Raw genomic sequence first — 23,436 nt, 5'->3', positions numbered from 1 at the left:
TCTATTTATTTATTTATTTTATTTTATTAATATTGTATTTTATTGCATTTTTAATGCTTATGTAGTACTGATAGTAATGCGTGCAACAAAAAAACAAAACAAAAAAGAAACGTACCTTTGATGCACACTCATCACAGAAAACATTCGAAGAGAAATATCGCCATCCACTGGTGGTCAACTTTAGACCATGTTGCCAGATTTTTAATTAGCTACGGCTAATTTTGATCATTATGATTTTGACTGGTTATATCAGGACGCTATTGGAGAGAACTGCACAAAAAAATCTTGTACAATTTTTTTTTATGAAATGAAATGAAAAGTGACATTTTATGTTGTCTAACATTCTTCTTAGGAAATCATTCTTATAATGGGGGGAAGGAATTCAGGTGGAGGACTGAGTAGATTTATAAAAAAAATAAAAAAAAATAAAAAAAAAATACGTGTGTACTTTTTTTTCATGAAATCATTTTAAAGAAAGAAAAAGAAAAAAAAAGCCGGAAATATTTTATTTGTAACCCGCTTGAAAAAATATATTAAATCAGCCTGAGCTGGTTTTAGCTTTTAGTCACTTTTGAGTAGGCCTATAGGAGGCTAAGGTGGAAGACTAGCTTAAACCATCTAAAACCTGCTAGTAATTATTGGCTGATTTAAGCTGCTTTTTAAAAGAGTTAGTAATGATTATTTATTTATTGTGTAAGTTTTTTTTTTTTTTTTTACATTTTGGTCAGACTGGGAAACCAACTGGCTTAATTTCCCCCCTTTTCAGCAGTTTTAAATAGGAGGCACATTTTGTGTCTTAAAGGTAAGTCTGGATAATGTTATTTGTAATGCACAGACTGAAATGACATGGCCATCCAAAACATTTTAAGCCATAAATAAAAACAGAATCCAAACAAGAGCTTAAATCAAGGGTAAATGGATTTAACTGTTGAATTTCTGGTCCATTCGACACTGCGCAAACCTGGACAGTTCCATCGACGCATACAGCTGTTTAAATGGCCAGAAAATGTTTTTTATGCGCAAATGTTAAACCTGTTGAAAACAATAACTAAATGAATGTTTTAATGCTCTTGAAAAGGGTTTATTCTCTTCTTAACTGTCACCACCAGAGGGAACATGATAGGCTGTTGAATGGGACAGTCCACCGGGTAGGCTATATAATGCCATGCACACCCATTTTAGACTCCTTTAGTTGTGACGAAGATGAGTTACGGATCAGATCACCAAATGTCCTCCTCATCCTATAGAAAGATGTTCGGGGAAAACCCTCGTTTCACGGGTTCCACCTCTAGAATGAGCTCCATGTCTTCCAGCGGCTTCAGGTCCCAGTCTTTATCCCGCAGCAGTGCCTCTCCCGTGGGCTACTACAAGAGATCGGGCCGGTCATCTTCCTTCTCACCGGTCCATTTCGACAACGTGGATTTCTCTCAAACGTCCGTGTTAAACAACGAGTTTAAAATCGTCCGAACCAATGAAAAGGAACAACTGCAGGGTCTCAATGACCGTTTCGCGATGTTTATCGAGAAAGTGCGCAATCTGGAGCAGCACAATAAAGTGCTGGAGACCGAACTCGTGAGTCTGCGCCAGAGGCAGAACGAGCCGTCCAGACTCGCTGACCTCTATCAGCAAGAGATCCGGGATCTGCGAGCCCAGGTGGACGAGGTGAACAATGAAAAATCTCACATTCTCATTGAACGAGATGCTATCGAGGAAGAATTGCAGAAACTTCGAGGCAAGTTTGAGGATGAGATCCGAGCGCGCGAGGAGGCAGAGCAGACGCTCAGATCCTACAAGAAAGATGTGGATGATGCCACCATGGTGCGCGTGGACCTGGAGAGGAAGGTCGAGTCCCTCTTGGACGAGATCAATTTTCTGAGGAAGGTGCATGATGAAGAAGTGGCGGAGTTGACTAATATGATCCAGGCGGCCCAGATATCTGTGGAAGTGGAGTTATCCAAACCTGATCTGACCTCGGCCCTCAAAGAGATCCGTGGCCAGTATGAAACCCTCGCGTCGAAGAACCTTCAGTCTGCTGAGGAATGGTACAAATCAAAGTTCGCCAGTCTCAATGAACAGGCCACTAGAACCAACGAGGCCATGAGAGCCACAAGAGAGGAAGTAAACGACTACCGGCGACAACTGCAGTCCAAAACCATTGAAATTGAAACCTTGCGCGGCACAAACGAATCTCTTGAACGGCAGATCCGCGAGATGGAAGATGCGCACACTGCCGAAGTCGCAGGTTATCAGGTAGACACATAAAATATCTATCTATCTATCTATCTATCTATCTATCTATCTATCTATCTATCTATCTATCTATCTATCTATCTATCTATCTATCTATCTATCTATCTATCTATCTATCTATCTATCTATCTATCTATCTATCTATTCAAACAACAATATTATTCTTGAGGAATCTCCTTTAAGTTGTTGTATTTTTACTTATTTTACATTTAAATGTAATTCATCAACAAGTGAGACATGTAGACAAGCTCACTGGTTTCTGGAGGTTGTTGACATCGTTAACTTTTTTAAACACAATATTGAGATTTTACATTAATTTTATATGAATGTATAGGGGAAAGTGTGTTTTAGTTGCTGTGACTGGTTTTCACCATTTTTAACCACCCTTTTTCCCTTCACTAGTTCGTTTAAATGGTCCTGCTGTGTGACACAGAAAGGTTTAAAAATACAAATATCACCCAATTATTATAGGAGCTCATGAAAAAATGAAAAGTTGAACTGTAAATTCTACCACAGGACAGGCTGAAACTGCTTGAAATGCCATGTCAACTACCCAAGTTCTCTGTCCATGGTGCTGAACTAATCGCACACAAGAGGTGGCCGAGGTTAATTCCACTAAGAAGAGTCTCTTGATAAAGAGGATTTTGCAAGGGAGCTTTCTGCAAGGTCATGTTCACTACTTGCTGACAGAAACCTGAAAGATATCTTCAGTTTATGCCAATACTGATGTGATTGAAACACTTTACAAATGTGGACATTAAATACGCTGCTATATAAAGTATCCAGTTCATTTTGAGGAGAGGTTTTCCCCAGACATGATCTATGACCTTTCACCTCTTGAGAGCGAAAGAAGTGCCACTGTAAATCAGATTAGCCAGTAAATGCCAAGAGATAAAGCTTCACATCCGTTTTTACGAGCAGGACAGTCTAATTTAGGTGCTGAGCTAAATGAATTACTCAACAGTGAGGTGGTCATGTATTTTTGTAATTATATCAGAATTTATTTACGCTAATGCTAATATAACTATCAATTTTGTTTTCCTTCAATTCCATTTACCAGGAAACAATTGGGCAGCTGGACATTGACCTTAGAAATACTAAGAGTGAAATGGCCCGTCACCTCAGAGAGTATCAGGACCTCCTGAATGTCAAGATGGCTTTAGACATTGAAATTGCTGCGTACAGGTAAAGCACCAATGTTTTTGCACATGGAATGAAAATGAAAAATAACTGACCAGTTTTTTTCCTCATGTCAATGTCCTCATAGAAAGTTACTGGAGGGTGAAGAAACCCACTTCAGTTCTGGGGTGACTTTCTCCAGCACACCCAGCATCGCTTATGGGTATCAGAGCCGCTCCGCTTTCACCTCAACCCGCAATCCCAAAAAAGAGAAAGAGGAGGAGGGACACGCCAAATCCAAGGCAGCAGCCAAGCGGGAGGAAAACACGGAGGAATCCGCTGTGATTAAGAAGGCAGAAAAGAGTGATGCTGTTGATGTTAACTCTAACTAGAATATTACAGTTGTTAAATCTAGCTTCCATAGCAATTTTCCCAGCAGTCTTTTCAATGTTTGGCACAATAATCACTGATATTAGCTGAAAACTGCCATTTGTTGTTTATGGTAATTGGTTTTAGAAATTGTTATGGTGATATAATGTTTCAAAAAACATATCTACAGTATGTTGGTTTAAAACTCCAGAACTTAGGCCTCAAATATTTACTGTGTGTTTATTAATTGTAGTTTCAGAGAGTATTTTAGTCCTGTTGATGATGTTGGGACTATAAATTTGAGCCTCAGTATGGAAGGATGACCAGCATTAACACTGATCTATTGATTATGAATATATTCACAAATATTTATTTGTTGGAAAGCACTATGGCATAGATATTACAAATAAGGGACCAAGCCACTGAATTAACTGTAACACATGTATGCCTTAACTACAATAAAGTCAGTAATTAAAATGTTTGTTCAGTTATCTTTTCATTCATAAATCACACTCAACATCACTGATCTTATCTGTCCCATTTAAGGTTACTTTACAGCTCTTAATGGTTATTTATTCTTAAAACTCACTACTCACTAAAGATTTAGCACATTTACCTGCAACTCATTTACTTTAGCCATAGTGGTCTTGATCATTTTCAAGACTTTATGGTTTGAGATTTTTTTACGCTACCGTTCAAAAGTTTGGGGTCGGTAAGATTTATAGTCAAAGGAGTCTCTCATATTCAACAAGGCTGCATTTATTTAATCAAAAATAAGAGTTAAAACGGTAATATTGTGGATTATTAGAGCCTAGAATAACCGTTCTATTTTAATATATTTAAGTAATTTATTCCTGTGATGCAAAGCTGAATTTTCTGCATCATTACTCCAGTCTTCAGTCACATGATCCTTCAGAAATAATTCTAATATCCTGATTTGGTGGTCATTTCTTATTATTATCAGTATTGAAAACAGTAGTTCCGATTAATATTTTTGCTAAATCCATGATTTATTTTTTTGGTTTCTTTGATGAATAACAGTAAAAAAAAAAAAACATTTATATGAAACTGATATTTTTTGTAACATTACAAATGTCTCAATGTCACTTTTGATCACTTCCATGGACCCTCGTTGAATAAAAGTGTTAATTTTAATAAAAAAATCGTACTGACCCAAAACATTTAAACAAATCATCAAAAGTATTTACTAGCCTGCTCAATAGCAGAAAGCTGATGTCCTATTTAAAGGCTAATAGATTCTGTCCTTCTCCAAAGAAAAAGAAAATGTAAAGAAATTATTGACTATCCTCCCCTTCTACACAGCTACTGCTTTGCATTGTTCTGAAGGACTGTCAATCACTGAAAAATATGGCAGATGCCCTGTCATGAATCATTGTCTGTTATAACTACTATAGACAGCCCTGGATTTTGCACGAAAAAGAGCTATAAGGATGCACTAAATAAGACACATCCATGGTTAATATTATATTCCCACTTGTAAAACATTAAAAATAAATATCAGATAAACTAAAGCTAGCTGGGCTTTGATTAAAAACAGTTTTGTACCTGCAATCCTACACTGTGATAAACGATGTATGAACCTTAATGTGTTGTGAAATCATGCAGGGTGTTTGAGGCAGTTCCCTTGGAAACCATTTTCGACAGTCCCGATGGGTTAGTGAGCAGCGTCTTTCACTCTTACACCAAGCCTCTGACTCTCCAGAGAATTTTGTGATAATGGTTTTTAACAAAGAATGAGGTGAAAGGGGCTTCATAATATTTCGCCTGTGTTCTATTTAAGTGAAAAATAATAATCAGCCTCTCAACTTGAAATCAGCAACACACAGACAGCAAATTAGAATTAGTCATAAAATATTTCTCAAAACTAAAAAGTTGACTGAATGAAAATGAGTGCATATTTGCATAATATGTATATGCAAGTCTTATCTGGTCATGCACATTTATATTTAGTTGTGAAGCTGTTCAAAAAAACACTTCAATTATAATATTTCAAAAGATGAAAAAACATATGAAAGGTCATTTTTCCTCAAAGGCCATGTAATTAAAAAATATGGCTCAAAAAGTACAACATTTTTTCCATCTGATATGAACAAACAAAAACACTTAAACACTCATAGAAGAGTTGAGAAGAGAAAGACAAAACAATTGAACATCTTCATTCTTGCAAAGAGAGACATACTTAAACTAACAACTTAGGTAATGTCCATCACAAACTGACATGCAAAAAACAAGCAGCAATTAAATTCATATCAATACATTCTCTGAGACAAGGTGTAAAAAAATAGTTTTCCCCTAGCAAACATATAAAAGAGCATCTACCGAAACCTTATGGCTGTGGAAATTGTAACAAAAAAATATTTGCTGGAAATAACTCAGTGCTAATGTTTCTAAATGCATTTGCAAAGAGAATGTTGGCATATTCTCTGTCTTATTCTTTAAGCAGAAGGCATCCAGGAAGACAAAGAATAATTGCATAGGATAACAGTTGAATGATCAAATTCAGTTTAGCCCTTGAAATAAAACCACTGTTCATTGTACTTTTCACAGTAGATGGTCTTTCTGTATATTCCCTCTTTACTCAGCAGGTAGAACGAGTCCGAAATGCAGAACCAGCATGCCATCCTAAAAGGGGAGAATAAGAAACGTCTGTATTAAAGAATACAATGTATACAGAAATGGAGTAATGATGCTAAAAATTCAGCTTTGCATCACAGGAATAAATTACATTTTAAAATACACTATATTGCCAAGAGTTTTGGGACGCCTGCCTTTACATGCGCTTGCACTTTAATGACATCCCATTCTTAATCCATAGGGTTTAATATGGAGTTGGCCCATGGCCCATAGTGTGTTGATGGGAATTTTTGACTATTGTTCTAGAAGAGCATTCGTGAGGTCAGGCACTGATGTTGGACGAAGAGGCCAGGCTCACAGTCTCTGCTTTAATTCTTCCCAAAGGTGTTCTATCGGGTTGAGGTCAGGACTCTGTGCAGGACCGTCAAGTTCCTCCACACCAAACCCGCTCATCCATGTCTTTATGGACCTTGCTTTGTGCACTGGTGCGCAGTCATGTTGGAACAGGAAGGGGCCATCCCCAAACTGTTCCCACAAAGTTGGGAGCGTGAAATTGTCCAAAATGTCATGGTATACTGGTGCATTAAGAGTTCCTTTGTCTGGAACTAAGGCGCCATGCCCAACCCCTGAAAAAACAAAAAGAGTGGACTCACAAAGAGTGGACTGCAGCTGGAGTCAGTGCTTCAAGAACCATTACGCACAGATGTATGCAAGACGGGTTTCAGCTGTCGCATTCCTTGTGTCAAGCCACTCTTGAACAACAGACAGCGTCAGAAGCGTCTCGCCTGGGCTAAAGACAAAAAGGACTGGACTGCTGCTGAATGGTCCAAAGTTATGTTCTCTGATGAAAGTCAATTTTGCATTTCCTTTGGAAATCAGGGTCCCAGAGTCTGGAGGAAGAGAGGAGAGGCACACAATCCACATTGCTTGAGGTCCAGTGTAAAGTTTCCACAGTCAGTGATGGTTTGGGGTGCCATGTTATCTGCTGGTGTTGGTCCACTGTGTTTTCTGAAGTCCAAGGTCAACGCAGCCGTATACCAGGAAGTTTTAGAGCACTTCATGCTTCCTGCTGCTGACCAACTTTATGGAGATGCAGATTTCATTTTCCAACAGGACTTGGCACCTGCACACAGTGCCAAAGCAACCAGTAACTGGTTTAAGGACCATGGTATCCCGGTTCTTAATTGGCCAGCAAACTCGCCTAACCTTAACCCCATAAAAAATCTATGGGGTACTGTGAAGACGAAGATGCGATATGCCAGACCCAACAATGCAAAAGAGCTGAAGGCCACTATCAGAGCAACCTGGGCTCTCATAACACCTGAGCAGTGCCACAGACTGATCGACTCCATGCCACGCCGCATTGCTGCAGTAATTCAGGCAAAAGGAGCCCCAACTAAGTATTGAGTGCTGTACATGCTCATACTTTTCATGTTCATACTTTTCAGTTGGCCAAGATTTCTAAAAATCCTTTCTTTGTATTGGTCTTAAGTAATATTCAAATTTTCTGAGATACTGAATTTGGGATTTACCTTAGTTGTCAGTTATTATCATCAAAATTTTAAAAAAAATAAACATTTGAAATATATCAGTCTGTGTGTAATGAATGAATATAATATACAGGTTTCACTATTATATATATATATATATATATACACACACACACACACACACACACACACACACACAAATACAAAATCCTTAATACAACTGAAACTACAAAAAAGTTATTACTGTGAAATGCTATTCTGAGAGGCGGTAGCGCTTAAAGCCACAGGTAAGGCTCCAATGTAATTCTGTGTGAAGGGGGCGAGACAGGAACTATGTAAGGCGCCTGTAGTTCACACTTATTAACAGCTTACTTTAGGTTCAATCTCTCTCTAAAAACATCTCAGAGATCCCACTACTGACTTGAAAAATTCCCACTAGCCTATGCGCCTATTGTATGTCTAGGCTATATTTCTCTAGCTGCATTTAATTTTATGCATTGATGATGATAGCAAACAAACAAAAATAGCATGAAAAGCAAAAATGTGTGTTATATAAGACACCCACCTGCAATGCATTTTGTCCCATGGTGTTACAAACTTCTCTCAAAGACTGGTATTGCTTAAGAAGATGATCTCCACACACAACATCAACCTGCCAAATAAAGCACAATGTAAATTGTCAAGTCAATGGGGTTTTTTTTTAATCCGTTTTATCATTCGTCATGCAAACGCTTTTAATCTGATCAATTTGGAAACGTAATAGCACACCTCTCCTGAAAACATTGATTTGAGCATGATTCTAATTGTCATTTCTGACCATAGAACAATGGCAGAGTTTAATCTGGAGAGTCCACAAAAAAACAATTTTACAAAATATCACACCTCACAAGTAATATGAGCAATAGCAAAGACCGCTACTAAAGGTTGGGGTTTGATTCCAGTGGATTCAAACTATTTAGAGGAGTGCTTTTTTCACAGTGACCCTAAAATGCCAGATGGAAATGTACTTCAAGCTTCCATATATATACACAATACAGCCTCAGTCTATTCCCAAAATGATTAGACAATTTTTAGAGTCTAGTATGTGGAGCAAGGCACAGCAGGCTGTCCTGGAGCAAAGCACACAAATGCTTGTGTTTCCTTTTTCACCTCGATCCCTGTATATGTCCCTGGCACTAAAAGGTGTTCCACGTCGGGCCAGATCAGACTTAGCCAGGAAAAAACCCTAAGCCAGTAATCCAGATACAACTGTTAGCCTCGCAACATACAAGCAGCCTTCATGTGACATGTGACCATACACAGGAATACTGCAATTAATTTTGATCACCAAAAATAAAACTTTAACTTATCCTGTTGCCAGATCTGATTTTCTGGATTTAAAAGGAGAAATGGGAAGCTTATAATTGTATGAGACCACATTGAAACTTGTGTATTATTATTTGAGCTGAAAATGCATGTTAACATGCATATTATAAATTATGAGTCATTTAATAGTTAGTATTTTACAGATTGGCCACATTTACTTCCATTGCATATGCCTCACTTCAACCAGAATTATGCTTTTTTTTTTTTTTTTAGAATAGGAGAGTCAAATAAATGTTTGCCACAAATGCAGTCAGTTGAGCTTAACTTGAACTGGACCCAGAATATACCTTTGATCAATGCCCCAGATCAAATGTATACATACTTTGAACAATTAACAATAAAAATAGCGTGAATAGATAAGTATATTCCTGACTGTGAATCTACTATATGTGGGATACAATTGAGTAATGAGTGAAATTAATTAACATGTATTTACTATGGGGTAAGGGTTTGGTTTAGAGTTAGCTGCAAAAATGTACTGTTATTATCATAGTTAGTACATGTAAAGTATAACTAGGACACTGTAAAATAGTGTTAACATTTAAATATATGGCTCTTAAACTGGAGACGGCACTGCTAGTCTGTAGAAGTGACAGCTGAATAATGAAAACACAGCTCTAGATTTTCTTTTCAAACAGTAACAGTGTTATTCACAACCGCAGACACTCATTTCTATGCTTGACTGAGCTGTGGTTCTTTTCAAGGACTCAAATCCTTATCCAGAATTGGGATTAGAAGAAAAGTAATTAAACAGCAACGTGTCAGGATTGTGAAGTGTGACAGAGTCACTGAAGTGTTGAGAGTGAAAAGGAACATCCTAATAACATAATTTCTTTAATCACACTTTGATAAGATGACCTCATGGTAGAAACCCTAAAGACGCCGGCAAGTAATAATTTTGCTAAATTTAGTCAGATAAGGAGGGAGAAAATAATTTTATGATATTAAATGACTCAGCATATCTTTGCTTAGAGCCCGTCCTGTCAGTATGAATTATTGAGCGACTGACAAAGCTAGGGGGATGTTCACCCCACATATCTTCCAGACCTCTGACATTGCTGACTGTCTGAGGCAGGATTTATGCGTCTGGTTTAATAAAAACAAGTTGTTTAAGACCTAGACCTTACCCTGATACAGAGTGTAGTTTATAATGTAAAATATGCATTGTGTTCAAAATCTGTGGGTGAGATTAAAGATAAAGGTGAAAAAAATAGCCGTTTCACCTTGCAATTTTGACTCAGCTCCATCTTCCTCCTGATAAAAAGCTCCACATGACGGACAGTGGCTTCCCCGGACACACGCACATACTTCCTCTCAAGGGGCTTGAGGGTGAAAATATAATCATGACAAGTTCAGCAAGACCTTTACCATGATTTCAGCTCAGTTCTATACAATGATTCAGCTGTTTATTTTTCATAAGAACAAATAATATTGCAAAGTGTTGCCTGAATATAAGGTGTGGATACAGAAAAAAAAACACAGCAATTCCAGTAATGTGCTCCTCTTATTAGAAGCAAAACTATAAATATTTCAATATTGAAAAATTTGAACATTACCTTATAGTTCTCAACGCCCTTTTCAGCTCTGTAAATCAAAGATATGTGAAAAAATATGTCAGATGAAATATTAGCAAATCACATTTGGGTTGTGTAATAACCATTTGTAATTAATAGAGCATTTGCAATTGCGTAAAAGCAGATCATTTTCAAGAAAAAAAAGCAAATGGCTTCTCAACCAGAGGTTTGAGAATAACTATTGTTTTATTGAAGATCCTACAGAATATTCTGGAATCGCAAAATGAATCACTGTTAATTAATTTAACATCAATATTCTCATTTTATGTAAATAAAATTGGCATTGGCATAATCATAGCAGAAATATCAGAGGAAATATCTCAGCCAATATTGAATCAAAAAGGTTGAGAACTGCTGCTTTACAGAGTCTTGTGATTTTTGACAGTTTAGCTCCATCTAGTGAACATAGTTACACTCAACATGAATTACTTTCTTAATGTATGTTGCTGGTTTTATTGCATGATTCATAAAACTTTTCTTTTATCAAAATGCATTTTCTTGCACTGCCTCTTAAGTTATTATTACATTTAGATGCACTGACTGAAAGCACTAGAAACAGAATAACATCACTTATATATGCATAATGACAATTAACATTACTGACCCCACAAACTCCAACATCAGAGACACATCTAGCTCTGAGGGAATAGTAAAAACAGACTGAGGCAGCAGGTCTTTCTTCTGTCTCAGAGGCAGCTTCACTGGGTATGTAGATGGAGCTGCCACTAGGCGGGAAAAAGGAGAAAAATTGTTGCATCATAAGCACATTCAAATCTTAATATTTCTCAGCATCCCTCAAACACTAAAATGCATATATATATATTCAAAGAATACACTTTAGTAGAGAGATTGCATTACACAAACCTGGCCTGGGCATGTCAAGTCCTCTCCGTCTATAAAATTCACATATACGTGACCTTTCATCTTGAGAGGAAAAACACAAACAATTTATTTTCTCTAAAATGTTTCTCACATATATCTCGAATGACAAACTGGGCCAACAAATGTGTGGCAGAAGAGAGTTCAACCCTAACTTCACTAACCTCCTTCCAAATACGGAACCATCTTGAAAACAATGTCTTGTAATTGATGGTCGGGTCTAAGAGAAAAAGGGATGAATTTTGACTCTGAAGCTTGACATCCATGTTAAAACATGACCAGTAATTAGCACATTTGAATCAACAAAGACCCTGGGACATATGTGAGGCTATTATTGCTGGGTAGCAGTAATTAAACACAAGGGATTGTCCTGAACACAACAGCTAGACTAAATCTCTAGCGATAGACCAAAACTGGTAAACAACACTACGCCCTATACACACAGTTCACCAATGTTGAAACTGACAAGAAAAATAATAAAGAAAGAAATCAATATAACTAAAGTTACCTGATACTGTACAGTGGCTGTGTCTGGTGTACGACAATAGAGCAGTTAGGACACCTGTTGCTGTAGAAAAAGTGCTTGACAATACAGCTCTTACAAACTGTGAAGGAGGAAAAAGGGCAATAGTTAAATAAACAGGCGTGCTGCAAAACGTTATTACTAAAAATGATTAAAAAAAAATATTTGATTGTGGGTCAGAGCCGGGAAATGCGAACTTACAAGTGTGAAGACACTCTGTGATGGTGGTGGCATCAATAAAAAATCCATTGCAGAGGGCACAGCGAATATAGGGATAAAATTCCCTAAGAGGCAGGGAACGCTATAAACAAAACAAACACAAGCATATATATATCTTACAAATATATTTAATTATAATGTACTGAACATTTATAAAGTGTATGTAACTTAAATATATGTACTTAAATTTGTGTCAACTATTATATTTGTTATATAAAAGTATCGCTGTAAGAACTACCATTGTAAATACATTTTTTGTATATACATTTGTTCATATACAAATTAAAAAAGTACTAAGTACAGGTAAAGTATTATTTTTAAACGCATTTAGTTGAGTAGCTTATATGCAATAAGTGCTTACTTAAAGTACTTTTTTAATAAAACCTCGACTCATTTGCTGATTTAGTATTGTACCTCGTCGTCAGGATGTTGTTCATTAGCTCTCTGGCTCTCGTCCTCTTCGCAGAGGGAAGCGTCTGTCTGAAAGGACCCACGCGTGGATCCCTCCTCCACAACTCTGACCACAGTTCCGTCCATAGCGCACGCAAAGTGTGAAGCCCTTAAAACAACTGCTGGAGAACAACTACGAATGCATGCCTGGTCTATCTGGAGAGGCTGGGTGACTTCATTCAAGACGAACCGCGAATAGTTAATTTCAGGTGCAAGTTTAGAAACACTTCAATGATCTACTTGTGCACCTTCACGCTGTGCGCGCAATACTCCAGTGACGTAGTTTAATGAGGCTAGAATAAAAGTCCCCAAAGGAACGAATAATAAATTGATCAATTAATAAATATAAAAATGTTTAAATAACGAAATATATATATATAATATATATATTACGAATTATTACAGCAAAATATTATTATATGTCCCTTCATACTTCGCTTATCTACTCATTCTACTTCACTCATCCAAACTAGAACAATGTTTTATGAGATGGAGAATCATCTGACAAAGACTTTACCAAAGATTTATTTAAGTTTACGGTTATGTAAAAACAACTGATTTAATCTGAAAAGCTTGAACTAATCGACTCTGTGTTTTAATGAACTGCATCAACACACAATATTAGGAAATATAATAAATAATATATTTTTTCGTCGTGTAAATACACACGACCAAGTGGACAATGGTAAAACTTTAGGTAGATTTTGCATTCGCATATGTAGACAGCTTGACTTAAATACAGTTTAAATTAGAAATGTATCAGTCTGTTAAAACACTGAAGGGTTTAAAGAACGCCAAATCATAAAACCATATATTATTATTTAGTTGTCTATTTTTTTGTTTTGTTTTTAAATCGTATTATTTACTATGTGTATTGTATTGTTAAATTAAAGCATTTATAAAATGACAATGTTGAAACTTGGAGTGTTTGAATGGAAGTGTTCTACCCTCTATCGGCACAAGAGAGGGATGACAGCAAAGATGGCGGCGCCTATGAACAACGTGGATGAAATTCGTGATAGAGTAATATTGGGGGAATTTGGCATAAAAAATGTAAGTTATACACGACGCGGGATTTTTTATTTATTTATATAGTGTTCACTGTGTGTTTATGTCAATATAGGCTGTTTCATTGTCAGTTTATGCATAATTTGATAATATAACTTTGCACATGCCATAGCTAGGTTTGCTTCGTACATAGACGGCAGTGTTTTTTGTTTATTTGATTTGTATGCTCATACTTAATGGTGTGTATTTCGGTAAGATACATATGTAACTACTATTTACTGTATTTACAGGTCCATACTACAGATTATCCAGGAAATTACCCTGGTTACGATGACACATGGGACTTTGAAAAATTCAAAAAGGTGTGTGAATTGTACAGGCTTTCCTTTATTATAATGATTATCGTGCTCAGCCGCGCCTTTCATACGTGATTGATGCAAAATTTGTATATTACTCTTCCAGAACTTCAGAATCGATATAGTTAATTCTGATGAAAACACGTTGGAGTTTGATATGATTGGAATTGACGCTGCCATCGCCAATGCTTTTCGCCGTATATTACTGGCTGAGGTAGGTTTGATATGTCCTAGTGCTTATATGTTTATATACATGCTTATATACATGTTGTATTACCATCATCAACTGGAGGTGACAGTCATCATGTTCTTTAAACTGTAGTATTTATTTTCCTCCTCATCTCATCTGACAATTTAGGTCCCAACAATGGCAATTGAGAAAGTCTTCATTTACAATAACACATCGATAGTTCAGGATGAGATTCTATCTCATAGGCTTGGTCTTGTGCCCATTAAAGCAGACCCTCGTCTTTTTGAGTACAGGAATGCGGGTAAGTTAATTCTGGAAGCACGTTTTTACTTTAAAGCAACAATTAATTACAAAAATGTATTCATCTTGAGGAAAGTCATTTTTGTAATGGCGTCACAAATGCCAAAACTGACTGAAGTTGTTAAAGACCGTTGATTATTCTTTGTGTTCACATATTATAATGGATGATTATTTGACAGCTGAGTGTGTTGTGTTTATCAGAGGATCAGGAAGGCACAGAAATTGACACAATTAGACTTGAACTGAAGGTCAAATGCACCAGGAATCCTAGAGCCCCTAAAGACTCTTCAGATCCTAAGGAGTTATATCTCAATCACATGGGTGAGTAAAACATTTTTCAATGACAAAATCAGACATTTTATTTTTCCTCCTGAAGTTTACCTTTAATATACATTTTGTTTTCCCGTGATCAATTATTCACCCTCTTTCTGGACCTTTTTGTTTATTGCTGCTGTGCCCTATAAAATTAATTTAAAACTCATCTCTATGTGTGTTAAATGTGTTGTTCCAAACCCTTATGATAATCTTCTGTGCAACTAGGGCTGTACAATTTGGGGAAACATTTTAACTGTGGGTTTAAATTACATGAAATAAATCTTGATGTTGGGAAAAAAACATATTTCATTTTAATAATCGCTGGGATCAAGTCATTTATGCACGATGCCGGATAGGACACTCAAGACTCACACATACATTTTTACTATCAGGAGAAAATTGTTCAAAAGTGTTCATTTTGTCAGAATCCAATGTCCATTAAACATATTTTGCTGGACTGTAAAAACTCTACCCCTTTGAGAAATTTGTTTTCTGTAGATACTTTTGAAAAGGTCTTTAATCAAGTAAATCCAAATGTAGTCTTAAAGGGATAGTTCACCCAAAAATGAAAATTAGTCCATGATTTACTCACCCTCAAGTCATCTTAGGTGTATATGACATTCTTATTTCAGACAAATAAAATCGGAGTTCTATTACAAAAGTCCAGGCTAATCCAAGCGTTATTATAGCAGTAATAGTTGCTCTGTTTTTGGAGTCTATAAAAAATGCATCTGTCCGTCAAATAACGTGCTCCAGGCGGCTCTGGGGTGTTAATAAAGGCCTTCTGAAGCGAATCGATGAAGAAAAATATCCATATTTAAAACTTTATAAAGTAAAGTTTCGGCCGACCGCCTTCCGTGTTCAATTTATGGAAAAAGTGTTGAAAGGTCCTCTGCTGATCGAAAGACTAATGCGACCAGGTACACTCGTCATGACGTCACGTACGCATCTTGAGTTTCACTTTCAACACTTTTCCATGGAAGGCGATCGGCTGGAACTTTACTTGATAAAGTTTTAAATATGTATATTTTTCTTACACAAACGCATCGATTTGCTTCAGAAGGCCTTTATTAACACCCCGGAGCCGCGTGGAGCACGTTATGCGATGGACAGGTGCATTTTTTTATGGCTTTCAAAAACAGAGCAACTATTATTGCAGTTATAATGCTTGGATTAGCCTGGACTTTTGTAATATAACTCTGATTGTGTTTGTCTGAAAGAAGAATGTCAAATACACCTAGGATGACTTGAGTAAATCATGGGCTAGTTTTCATTTTTGGGTGAACTATCCCTTCAAGTTTTTGTTGTTGTTTTAAAAAAAAAATCTTAAACATCTTATTTCATTTTATTTTTGAATAACTAAACCTGGCTCTCGCCATGAACATAGCCATAGAAGCTGGAATGGCGTTTAAAAAAAAAAAAAAATTTGTGGGTTTAAATTTTTTTTGGTTGCTGTGCTTATTTGTAAGGCTGCACAGTTTTGCCCAAACAGTTTTTGATTTATGAATATAAAATAATAATTATGATGTATTTATTGTGATGATTATTTTCCTTAAATTATTTTTTTTAACAAAATAAGAAATAATACTGTAATATTTCACTGTAAACAAACAATAATATTTTATACAATTTTATTTTTCAGTATAACTGTCAAATTACAATTCAGATATTAATGGTTGTGTTAATTTCTTCATTTTCAAAACTTATTCAAGCTTTTATTTCACCAGAAAAATGCAGGGAGTCCTTAAAGCTTCTCTTTTGTTGGCAACTGCTGGTTTACAAGCATTTCTCTTTACAAGTTTGGGAAGATGGTTGTTGTCTTCCTGAATGCATGTTATAAGTGTCTCAAACGTTTGGTATAAGTGTCTCAAAAAGTTTGTGTGCACTGCAGCAGCATTTACTGTGTGAACAGAGATGCTGAAATTGCTGGTTCATGCATGTAAATTAACATGCGGTACACACTGAAACATGCAGCTCATATATTTATTTCAGTTATGCAGAGTTCACACTGCCCGATTTTAGCCCCGATTTTGACTCGCCAACAGGTTTTGCGAATTCGCAGACAAATGGCCGAAATCATAGGCAAATCGGTGCTCGTTCACGCGAGTGACTTATCAAAGACGTGATCTGAGAGAATCACAGATGAGTCACCGATGCCTGTGAGATATTTGGCATGCTACATATCTGGACTTGTCTGCGATTCAAAATCTTGCCGTGTGAAATGTGTTCTGACTGAAAAATACATTGATGATGACCGACAGCCAACGAGAGAGCAAGATACAGGGCAGTGGGAGGAGTTCTAGACCAGAATATCTGTATTTTAATATATATATTTACAATTCTATCAAACAGAAACAAAGCACAAACATTTCCTTGACTAGCCGCAACAGCAGCACATTGCAAAATTATTTATTTACCTCAAACTCTCTTTGCAGAACACGATCCCTGTGTCTCCCGAACCATTTCCTCCGCTATAAAATCTTTTTTTTATTTTACTCCTTTTCACTGCAAATCAGCGCACAGACAATTTGGATCGCAAACTTTCTGCAGTTTATCATTTTTAATAATAATTCCAGTCTCGCGTGAGAACTCTGGTCTGACGCACGCATTGTTTACTTGTCACGTCTCCTGTATGTTTGCTTGTGAAATGTAGTTTATGCACGGGAGAGAGTTGTCGGTGATTCTTCATATTGTAAAGTCATGCAGTGTGAAACCTCCTGTCGCCGATTCATCGTGCAGTGTGAACACAGCAGTGACTGAATGCTACCCCAGATAGTCATGCAGTGTGAAAAGAGCAGTGATCCGACGAGTTTAGAAAATCGTGCAGTCTGAACTTGGCATGAATCGCAGCCTTTGCAATTTGATAATTGCAGTAAACCATATTGCAATTGAATCGGTTTTATTTACATTAGTTGTACAGCCCTACACGCAACACAAAAGATGTTAGGTAGAATGTTTCGGTCACTGTCGCCTTTCCCTTATATGGAAAAAAGGATGTAATGAAAGTAAAGATTGTCAAACACAAACATTCTCATTTTGGGTTCCACGAAAGAAAGAGTCCTATAGTTTCACACAGATATTAATTCCCAACCATTACAAAAACATTCTAGTTATCACTGCACCGTTTACAAACATGTCACTGAACTCTTGTTTTGTTTCAGTCTACTCGGGTGACATAAAATGGCACCCAGTTGGAAACCAGGCCGATGTATTTGCAGATGCCAAGATTGGTCCTGTGCATGGGGACATTCTCCTGGCACAACTCAGACCAGGGCAGGAACTTGATATAGTTATGCACTGCGTCAAAGGAATAGGTGAGTAATATAAGAGGCTCCTGACCAAGAAGATATTTGATTTCCAGGGAGGCATTTATATTTTTCTTTAATAAAGTTTTAGTTATTAATAACTCCAATATCCAATCCCTAGTTTCCTGTATATTGTTTATGAATTGTGTGATTAACTGGAGAGCTTGGGTGCACATTGCAGGCAAGGATCATGCCAAGTTTTCTCCTGTGGCCACCGCAAGCTACAGACTCCTTCCTGAAATCACATTATTACAGACCGTTGAGGGAGAACAAGCCGAGAGGTTAAAGCGCTGCTTCTCACCTGGAGTTGTTGAGCTAGAGAATGTGAACGGTAGGACTATTCCATTATATTTACATGTAGTCTTGATATTTGGTGCTTTTGTTGTTGTATTTTAATCTAGTAATTATGCATTTCAGGAAGGAAGATAGCTAAGGTTGTCAACAGTCGTTTGGACACGTGCAGCAGAGAAGTTCTCCGGCATGATGACTTGAAGAACTTGGTGAAACTGGGCAGAGTGCGGGATCATTTCATATGTATGTTGGCAACCAAGTGTTGCATTCGGGTTTTTTTTTGTGGTGATTTACCAAAAGCATTGTCTCATTTTCTTCTGTGTTTTCTTTTCAGTCTCAGTGGAGTCCACAGGGATCCTCCCTCCTGATGTCCTGGTTACCGAGGCCATTAATGTCCTCATCTCTAAGTGCCAGAAGTTTCTCTCAGAACTTGATACGACAGAAATGGATTAGATAGAAGAAAATAAGGCTAGCCACAATCATCCTATAGCTTTGAATGAAATAATGTGATTGGTTTGCTGACATTGTACATAACTTTTAAAGCTTTAGCTATAAAAAAAAAAATGTAAGTGTGAAGTCATACAAATCCAAGTAGCAGTTCTTTATTCAACTCAAGGCTATAACTTGACAGCATTCTGGAGATTTAAGTTTATTAAAAAAAAAAATTCCCACAAAAATCTTAGCAGTTTCTGTTAGTCAAGTTACTGTTTTGTTTGAGATGTCCAGCTATTACGAACCATAATTCTGTAAATCATATATATGGCAACACATTTTGTGACATATTTATGTTTTTCAATGTATATTAAACATTTGTTTTTGACAAAATGACAGATAGTCTTATGAATTCTTTGTAGTCGACATCTAAACAGAGCACTTTGCAGAGTCTTTACAGTCTTAACCCCTATATTATATTATATTATATTTCTGAGTTGTTCGAATTCTGGTAAACCTGTGAAGTTTTTCTTGAAATTGTGACTCATTTAGGGTCATAAACATGCCTGTAAAATGTTGACCCTAATGTGTTTTGGAATGCGCATACAAAATTTCTATTACTTTAGTGGTGGTTGAGGAGATTTCACTTCTTCCATATAAAGTACAGAGAAAAGCGCTATATACATGTAACAAATTATTAATAATATTATATGATTATGATGAGTTTGTGGGTCAATTTGATATTGTTATATCAGTTTCTCAAATACTCTCTGACAGTATTTACATTTAAGCAATTGACAGACACTTTTATCAGAAGGAACTTGCACTGCATTGCAGGTGTAAATTTTTTTTATCAGTGAATGCATGCTCAGTTCACTGTATCGGACCTATGATCTTGCCGTTGCTACTAGCGTTATGCTTTACTTTTTGAGCTACAGGAAAACACACAGAATGTGGGTTTTCCACGCTGCTTCGGTTTATAATGTTGAAATGTTTTGAAAAATGTTAAAAGATAATACTTACAATACTGTTTATAATAATCACAGTTTATGAAAAAAAAGTTTATAAAAAGGAGAGTATTATATATCCGTGTACAAAAAAAAGGTATAAGATTTAATGAAAATAAGAATATATGCAAGGCGTTATATATATATATATATATATATATAGTGGCCACCAGTGATGCCAGAAACGCGTTACTCTAATCTGACTACTTTTTTCCAGTAACGAGTAATCTAATGCGTTACTATTTCCAAACCAGTAATCAGATTAAAGTAATTTATCTAAATCACTATTTTTTTTTAGTTACTATTTTTGTCATTTTCCTTAGTAAAAAATATATATTTTTGCTTTCTTCTTGCGTCTTGGGGAGAGTATTTATGTTAAGTGAAGTCAAGAAAGACTTTATTACATTTTTTATTAAAACATGTTTTTTTTTTTTCAGGAAATATTTTTTAATTTCAACTTAAAATGTCAGGAGATACATTTTTGAACGTTACTGTTAAAAATGCACTTCCAATAAAGTGTTGGCAAAAATGGTTGTCATTTTTATGTTGAGGCGGCAGGGGTGTTGTTGGCAACTGCTGAATGTAACTAATAAAGTAACTTGTAATCTAACTTAGTTACTTTACAGATTACTTGATTTTAAAAGTAACTAAGTTACTTTTTAAAGGAGTAATCAGCAACACTGGTGGCCACAGATTATCTCTTCTTCTTTTTTAATGTGTGAGAAGTATTAATGTTAAAGGTTTGCTGTTTTTACCTTTTTTTCCAGTATCATTTGAGTGTGTGTGTGTGTATGTGTGAATTGTATTTAATCCAATTAGGGTCAGTTGAACTGTTTAGGGTCAGTTTTAACTGTATTTTTTTCTCTCTCCATACTATGGAAGTAAATGGGGCCCATCAACTTTTTGGCATTCTTCAAAATATCTTCTTTTGTGTTCAGCAGAAGAAAGAAATTCATACAGGTTTGGAACAACTTGAGTGTGAGAAAATGATGACAGATTTTTCATTTTTGGGTGAACCATGAAATGTGACCGATCAGGCCATAACTCTTTGTGTATAGATTTTTGTTTCCATTTCTTTTGGATCATCCATCTTCATAGTTTCCACTCCAAAAAAAGAGCTTAGTGTTGTCCAGTTTTATTTAGCCTGCCAGCTCTGCTCTCTATCAGTGAAATCAAATGCAGTCTCTCTGTGAATGGTGATGGAGGCAATCGATTCAGTCTCCTGAAATGTCCTTAGATTAATTACACGTATACCTCTTGACATTGTTTAAACATCTTGTGCCAGTAGGACTAAATAATGCAGTACTACCAAGGAGTTTTCCTTTCACCGGGGCAGTGACCTGAAAATGTGCCTTCGTTTTCGGTTCAGTGAACTTAAAAGTGTTTTTGTAGTACTTGCTTGGAACGTTTCCATCTTGAAAATGCCTATATTTTATATACAGATCCATCCCCAATAGATATGCAATGATTATTTGCCATTAGTACTTCTAAAGTGCACATGCTGAGGTTCCTGTCTGCTTTGAGTTACATACAAACATGCTGACTGAATTACTAGGGCTAATGTCCAGCATATGCTGCTATTGCCAGAGGCAGATGCGTCTAAAGTAGCTTTGCATTTGCACTGTAGGGCATTGTTTGGCACAATGAGGGCTGGAGTCAGCACAATGAAAGCATTATGCGTGAAATCCTGTTTTTTCTTGCCAGATGATACAAACACCAGAGCACCTGATGAAGTTCATTCAGATTTATGCACGATCCAGATACTTCACTTTGCATTTAATTACTTTTGTTGAGCTCAATAGGAGAAGTTCTTTGCTATTTCCGCGCATTAATTCTGCATTTTCCAGGTCGCCTTAGTCACATTTTGGCTTATTATTATGGGCGGGCACAACATCTGCAGTAGATCATTTTGAGCTGTATTCTACCAAACACCCGCCCACCCATAATGCACAAGCAAATAGCTACATAATCACACACAATGTGTACAGAACTATTGAAATTGGGCCAGGGTGTCTTTGGAGACGGCGAGTCACAGAGGGACGTGGCACAATAAGTGGGTCACCTTCCATTGTACGGCTCGGCTCGCATCATTAGAATGGTTCTGCTGAGACTGGTTGAGACTGGAGTCATTTGGCACTCTCCATTCCTCCCCATCTTGTCTCATTACTCTTGGCAAGCAGCGGACACCACTCAAAGCATAAAAAGACAGAAGAAAAATCTCATATCCTTGTTGGCCAGAGTTGTTGTTTATAAAACATACTGTATTTTTCTAAGCAAGCAAATTATGGTGAAGGGATCACCCAGTTCCTCGGCCCACTTGGTGGAATTTTCTTTATCACAGCTTGACAGCTCCTTAAGATAAGGCTTATTATATTTTTTCACTGTCTGGATATTACCATATTTCCTAAATACTTCAGTTTTCCATTGCTAATAAAACAAATCGGTTTTGATTTCAACTTAGGTCAAATCATTTGACAAATGTCTCAGTCTTGACATGAATGGCAGAGGAAGTTTAATGCAAGAATATGGGCTGATTTTTGCCTTATCAAAGAATTACCTTGCAGAAAAAGCTCAGCTTAAACCAATCTAAACTTGTTTGCTTATCTTCCACATTGATCTGAGCTGGTCTCAGAAGGGCTTTTGGCACTTTTTTGCCAAGCCTGACCAGCAGAAAAGTGCCCAAAGCCTTTTTAAACCAGTCAACAGACCAGGTTGTGAGACCAGCAAACCAGATAAGGCTGGTTTACGAGGTGTTTTGTGCATTTTTCAGTTGGTCAGGTGGGGAGACCACCTAGCAAAATGAGGTAAACTGATTTAAGATATTTTTATTGCAAGAGACCAGCTGGCCATCCAGATAAAAACAGTTTAGCCAGGCTGTGGACCAGTTTAAACCGCTAAAATCAGCAAAAAAAAAATTGTTTTGTAGTAGACTAATGACACTTATATCCTGTGCTGGTTTAAACTGGTCTCCTAGGGCCAGTTGTTAAAAAAGTTGAATCTGAATTTGGAAATCCCTTGTTTTGCAGTCCATGATCAGACAATTTATCTTACTTTTGTGCCGGTTTTTCAAAGGAAAATTTTATTGGATCACCCGGAACCCTTTATCAATAAATGATCGATACGAAAAATTAGACACATCAACAGTGATCCGCTCTCTGCAGAAAAAAACAGCCAATTACAATTCCCTTGTTGCACAGTCTAATATTCAAGTTGTACCGCCATATAGGTTCAGTGCTGTTCGCATCACGAGTATCACGAGTCGCGACAGCAATCAACTAACCACTTATGTTTCTGTGGTAACCTACAGCTCCTGCACTGCAATTCAAGCAGCTGTGTAGCTTGTTTAAGGTAACCGAAAACCATTTTTAGAACAGCAGCGAAAATGTAAAAGTATACTAT

General features: G+C 36.7%; 3 protein-coding genes across 3 annotated transcripts; 2 read left to right on the top strand and 1 right to left on the bottom strand.

Moving 5' to 3' along the window:
- The first annotated feature begins 950 nt into the window (after positions 1-950).
- Positions 951-4,219, top strand: inaa (internexin neuronal intermediate filament protein, alpha a). The gene is made up of 3 exons (XM_079843036.1): positions 951-2,250; positions 3,311-3,435; positions 3,518-4,219. Exons 1-3 carry the CDS (start codon positions 1,204-1,206, stop codon positions 3,759-3,761), a joined length of 1,416 nt encoding a protein of 471 aa, XP_079699162.1. The 5' UTR covers positions 951-1,203; the 3' UTR covers positions 3,762-4,219.
- A 515-nt stretch (positions 4,220-4,734) lies between these two features.
- Positions 4,735-13,109, bottom strand: pcgf6 (polycomb group ring finger 6). Its single transcript, XM_079843069.1, has 10 exons — positions 12,798-13,109; positions 12,366-12,465; positions 12,150-12,246; positions 11,806-11,861; positions 11,627-11,686; positions 11,367-11,487; positions 10,745-10,772; positions 10,412-10,510; positions 8,389-8,475; positions 4,735-6,381 (listed from the first exon to the last, which is right to left on the bottom strand). Exons 1-10 carry the CDS (start codon positions 12,918-12,920, stop codon positions 6,334-6,336), a joined length of 819 nt encoding a protein of 272 aa, XP_079699195.1. The 5' UTR covers positions 12,921-13,109; the 3' UTR covers positions 4,735-6,333.
- Positions 13,110-13,797: 688 nt separating this feature from the next.
- Positions 13,798-19,427, top strand: polr1c (RNA polymerase I and III subunit C). Its single transcript, XM_079843698.1, has 9 exons — positions 13,798-13,886; positions 14,132-14,203; positions 14,304-14,411; positions 14,556-14,688; positions 14,889-15,008; positions 18,164-18,316; positions 18,489-18,638; positions 18,725-18,841; positions 18,933-19,427. The coding sequence occupies exons 1-9, from the start codon at positions 13,803-13,805 to the stop codon at positions 19,049-19,051; spliced, it is 1,056 nt and encodes a 351-aa protein (XP_079699824.1). The 5' UTR covers positions 13,798-13,802; the 3' UTR covers positions 19,052-19,427.
- The last annotated feature ends 4,009 nt before the right edge of the window (positions 19,428-23,436 follow it).

This window comes from Gobio gobio (assembly GCF_949357685.1).
Source record: "Gobio gobio genome assembly, chromosome: 18".
Lineage (NCBI taxonomy): Eukaryota > Metazoa > Chordata > Actinopteri > Cypriniformes > Gobionidae > Gobio > Gobio gobio.
This window is presented reverse-complemented; position numbering and strand designations above follow the sequence as displayed.

Excerpts from the sequence above, each read along its gene's own strand:
- inaa (XM_079843036.1), top strand. The coding sequence starts at position 1,204 with ATGAGTTACGGATCAGATCACCAAATGTCCTCCTCATCCTATAGAAAG. Across the intron at positions 2,251-3,310 it reads CCGAAGTCGCAGGTTATCAG|GAAACAATTGGGCAGCTGGA; the intron begins GTAGACACATAA and ends TCCATTTACCAG. Across the intron at positions 3,436-3,517 it reads ATTGAAATTGCTGCGTACAG|AAAGTTACTGGAGGGTGAAG; the intron begins GTAAAGCACCAA and ends ATGTCCTCATAG.
- pcgf6 (XM_079843069.1), bottom strand. The coding sequence starts at position 12,920 with ATGGACGGAACTGTGGTCAGAGTTGTGGAGGAGGGATCCACGCGTGGG. Across the intron at positions 11,687-11,805 it reads GGTTCCGTATTTGGAAGGAG|ATGAAAGGTCACGTATATGT; the intron begins GTTAGTGAAGTT and ends TTTCCTCTCAAG. Across the intron at positions 10,511-10,744 it reads AGGGCGTTGAGAACTATAAG|CCCCTTGAGAGGAAGTATGT; the intron begins GTAATGTTCAAA and ends TTCACCCTCAAG.
- polr1c (XM_079843698.1), top strand. The coding sequence starts at position 13,803 with ATGACAGCAAAGATGGCGGCGCCTATGAACAACGTGGATGAAATTCGT. Across the intron at positions 13,887-14,131 it reads GGGAATTTGGCATAAAAAAT|GTCCATACTACAGATTATCC; the intron begins GTAAGTTATACA and ends CTGTATTTACAG. Across the intron at positions 14,412-14,555 it reads GCCGTATATTACTGGCTGAG|GTCCCAACAATGGCAATTGA; the intron begins GTAGGTTTGATA and ends CTGACAATTTAG.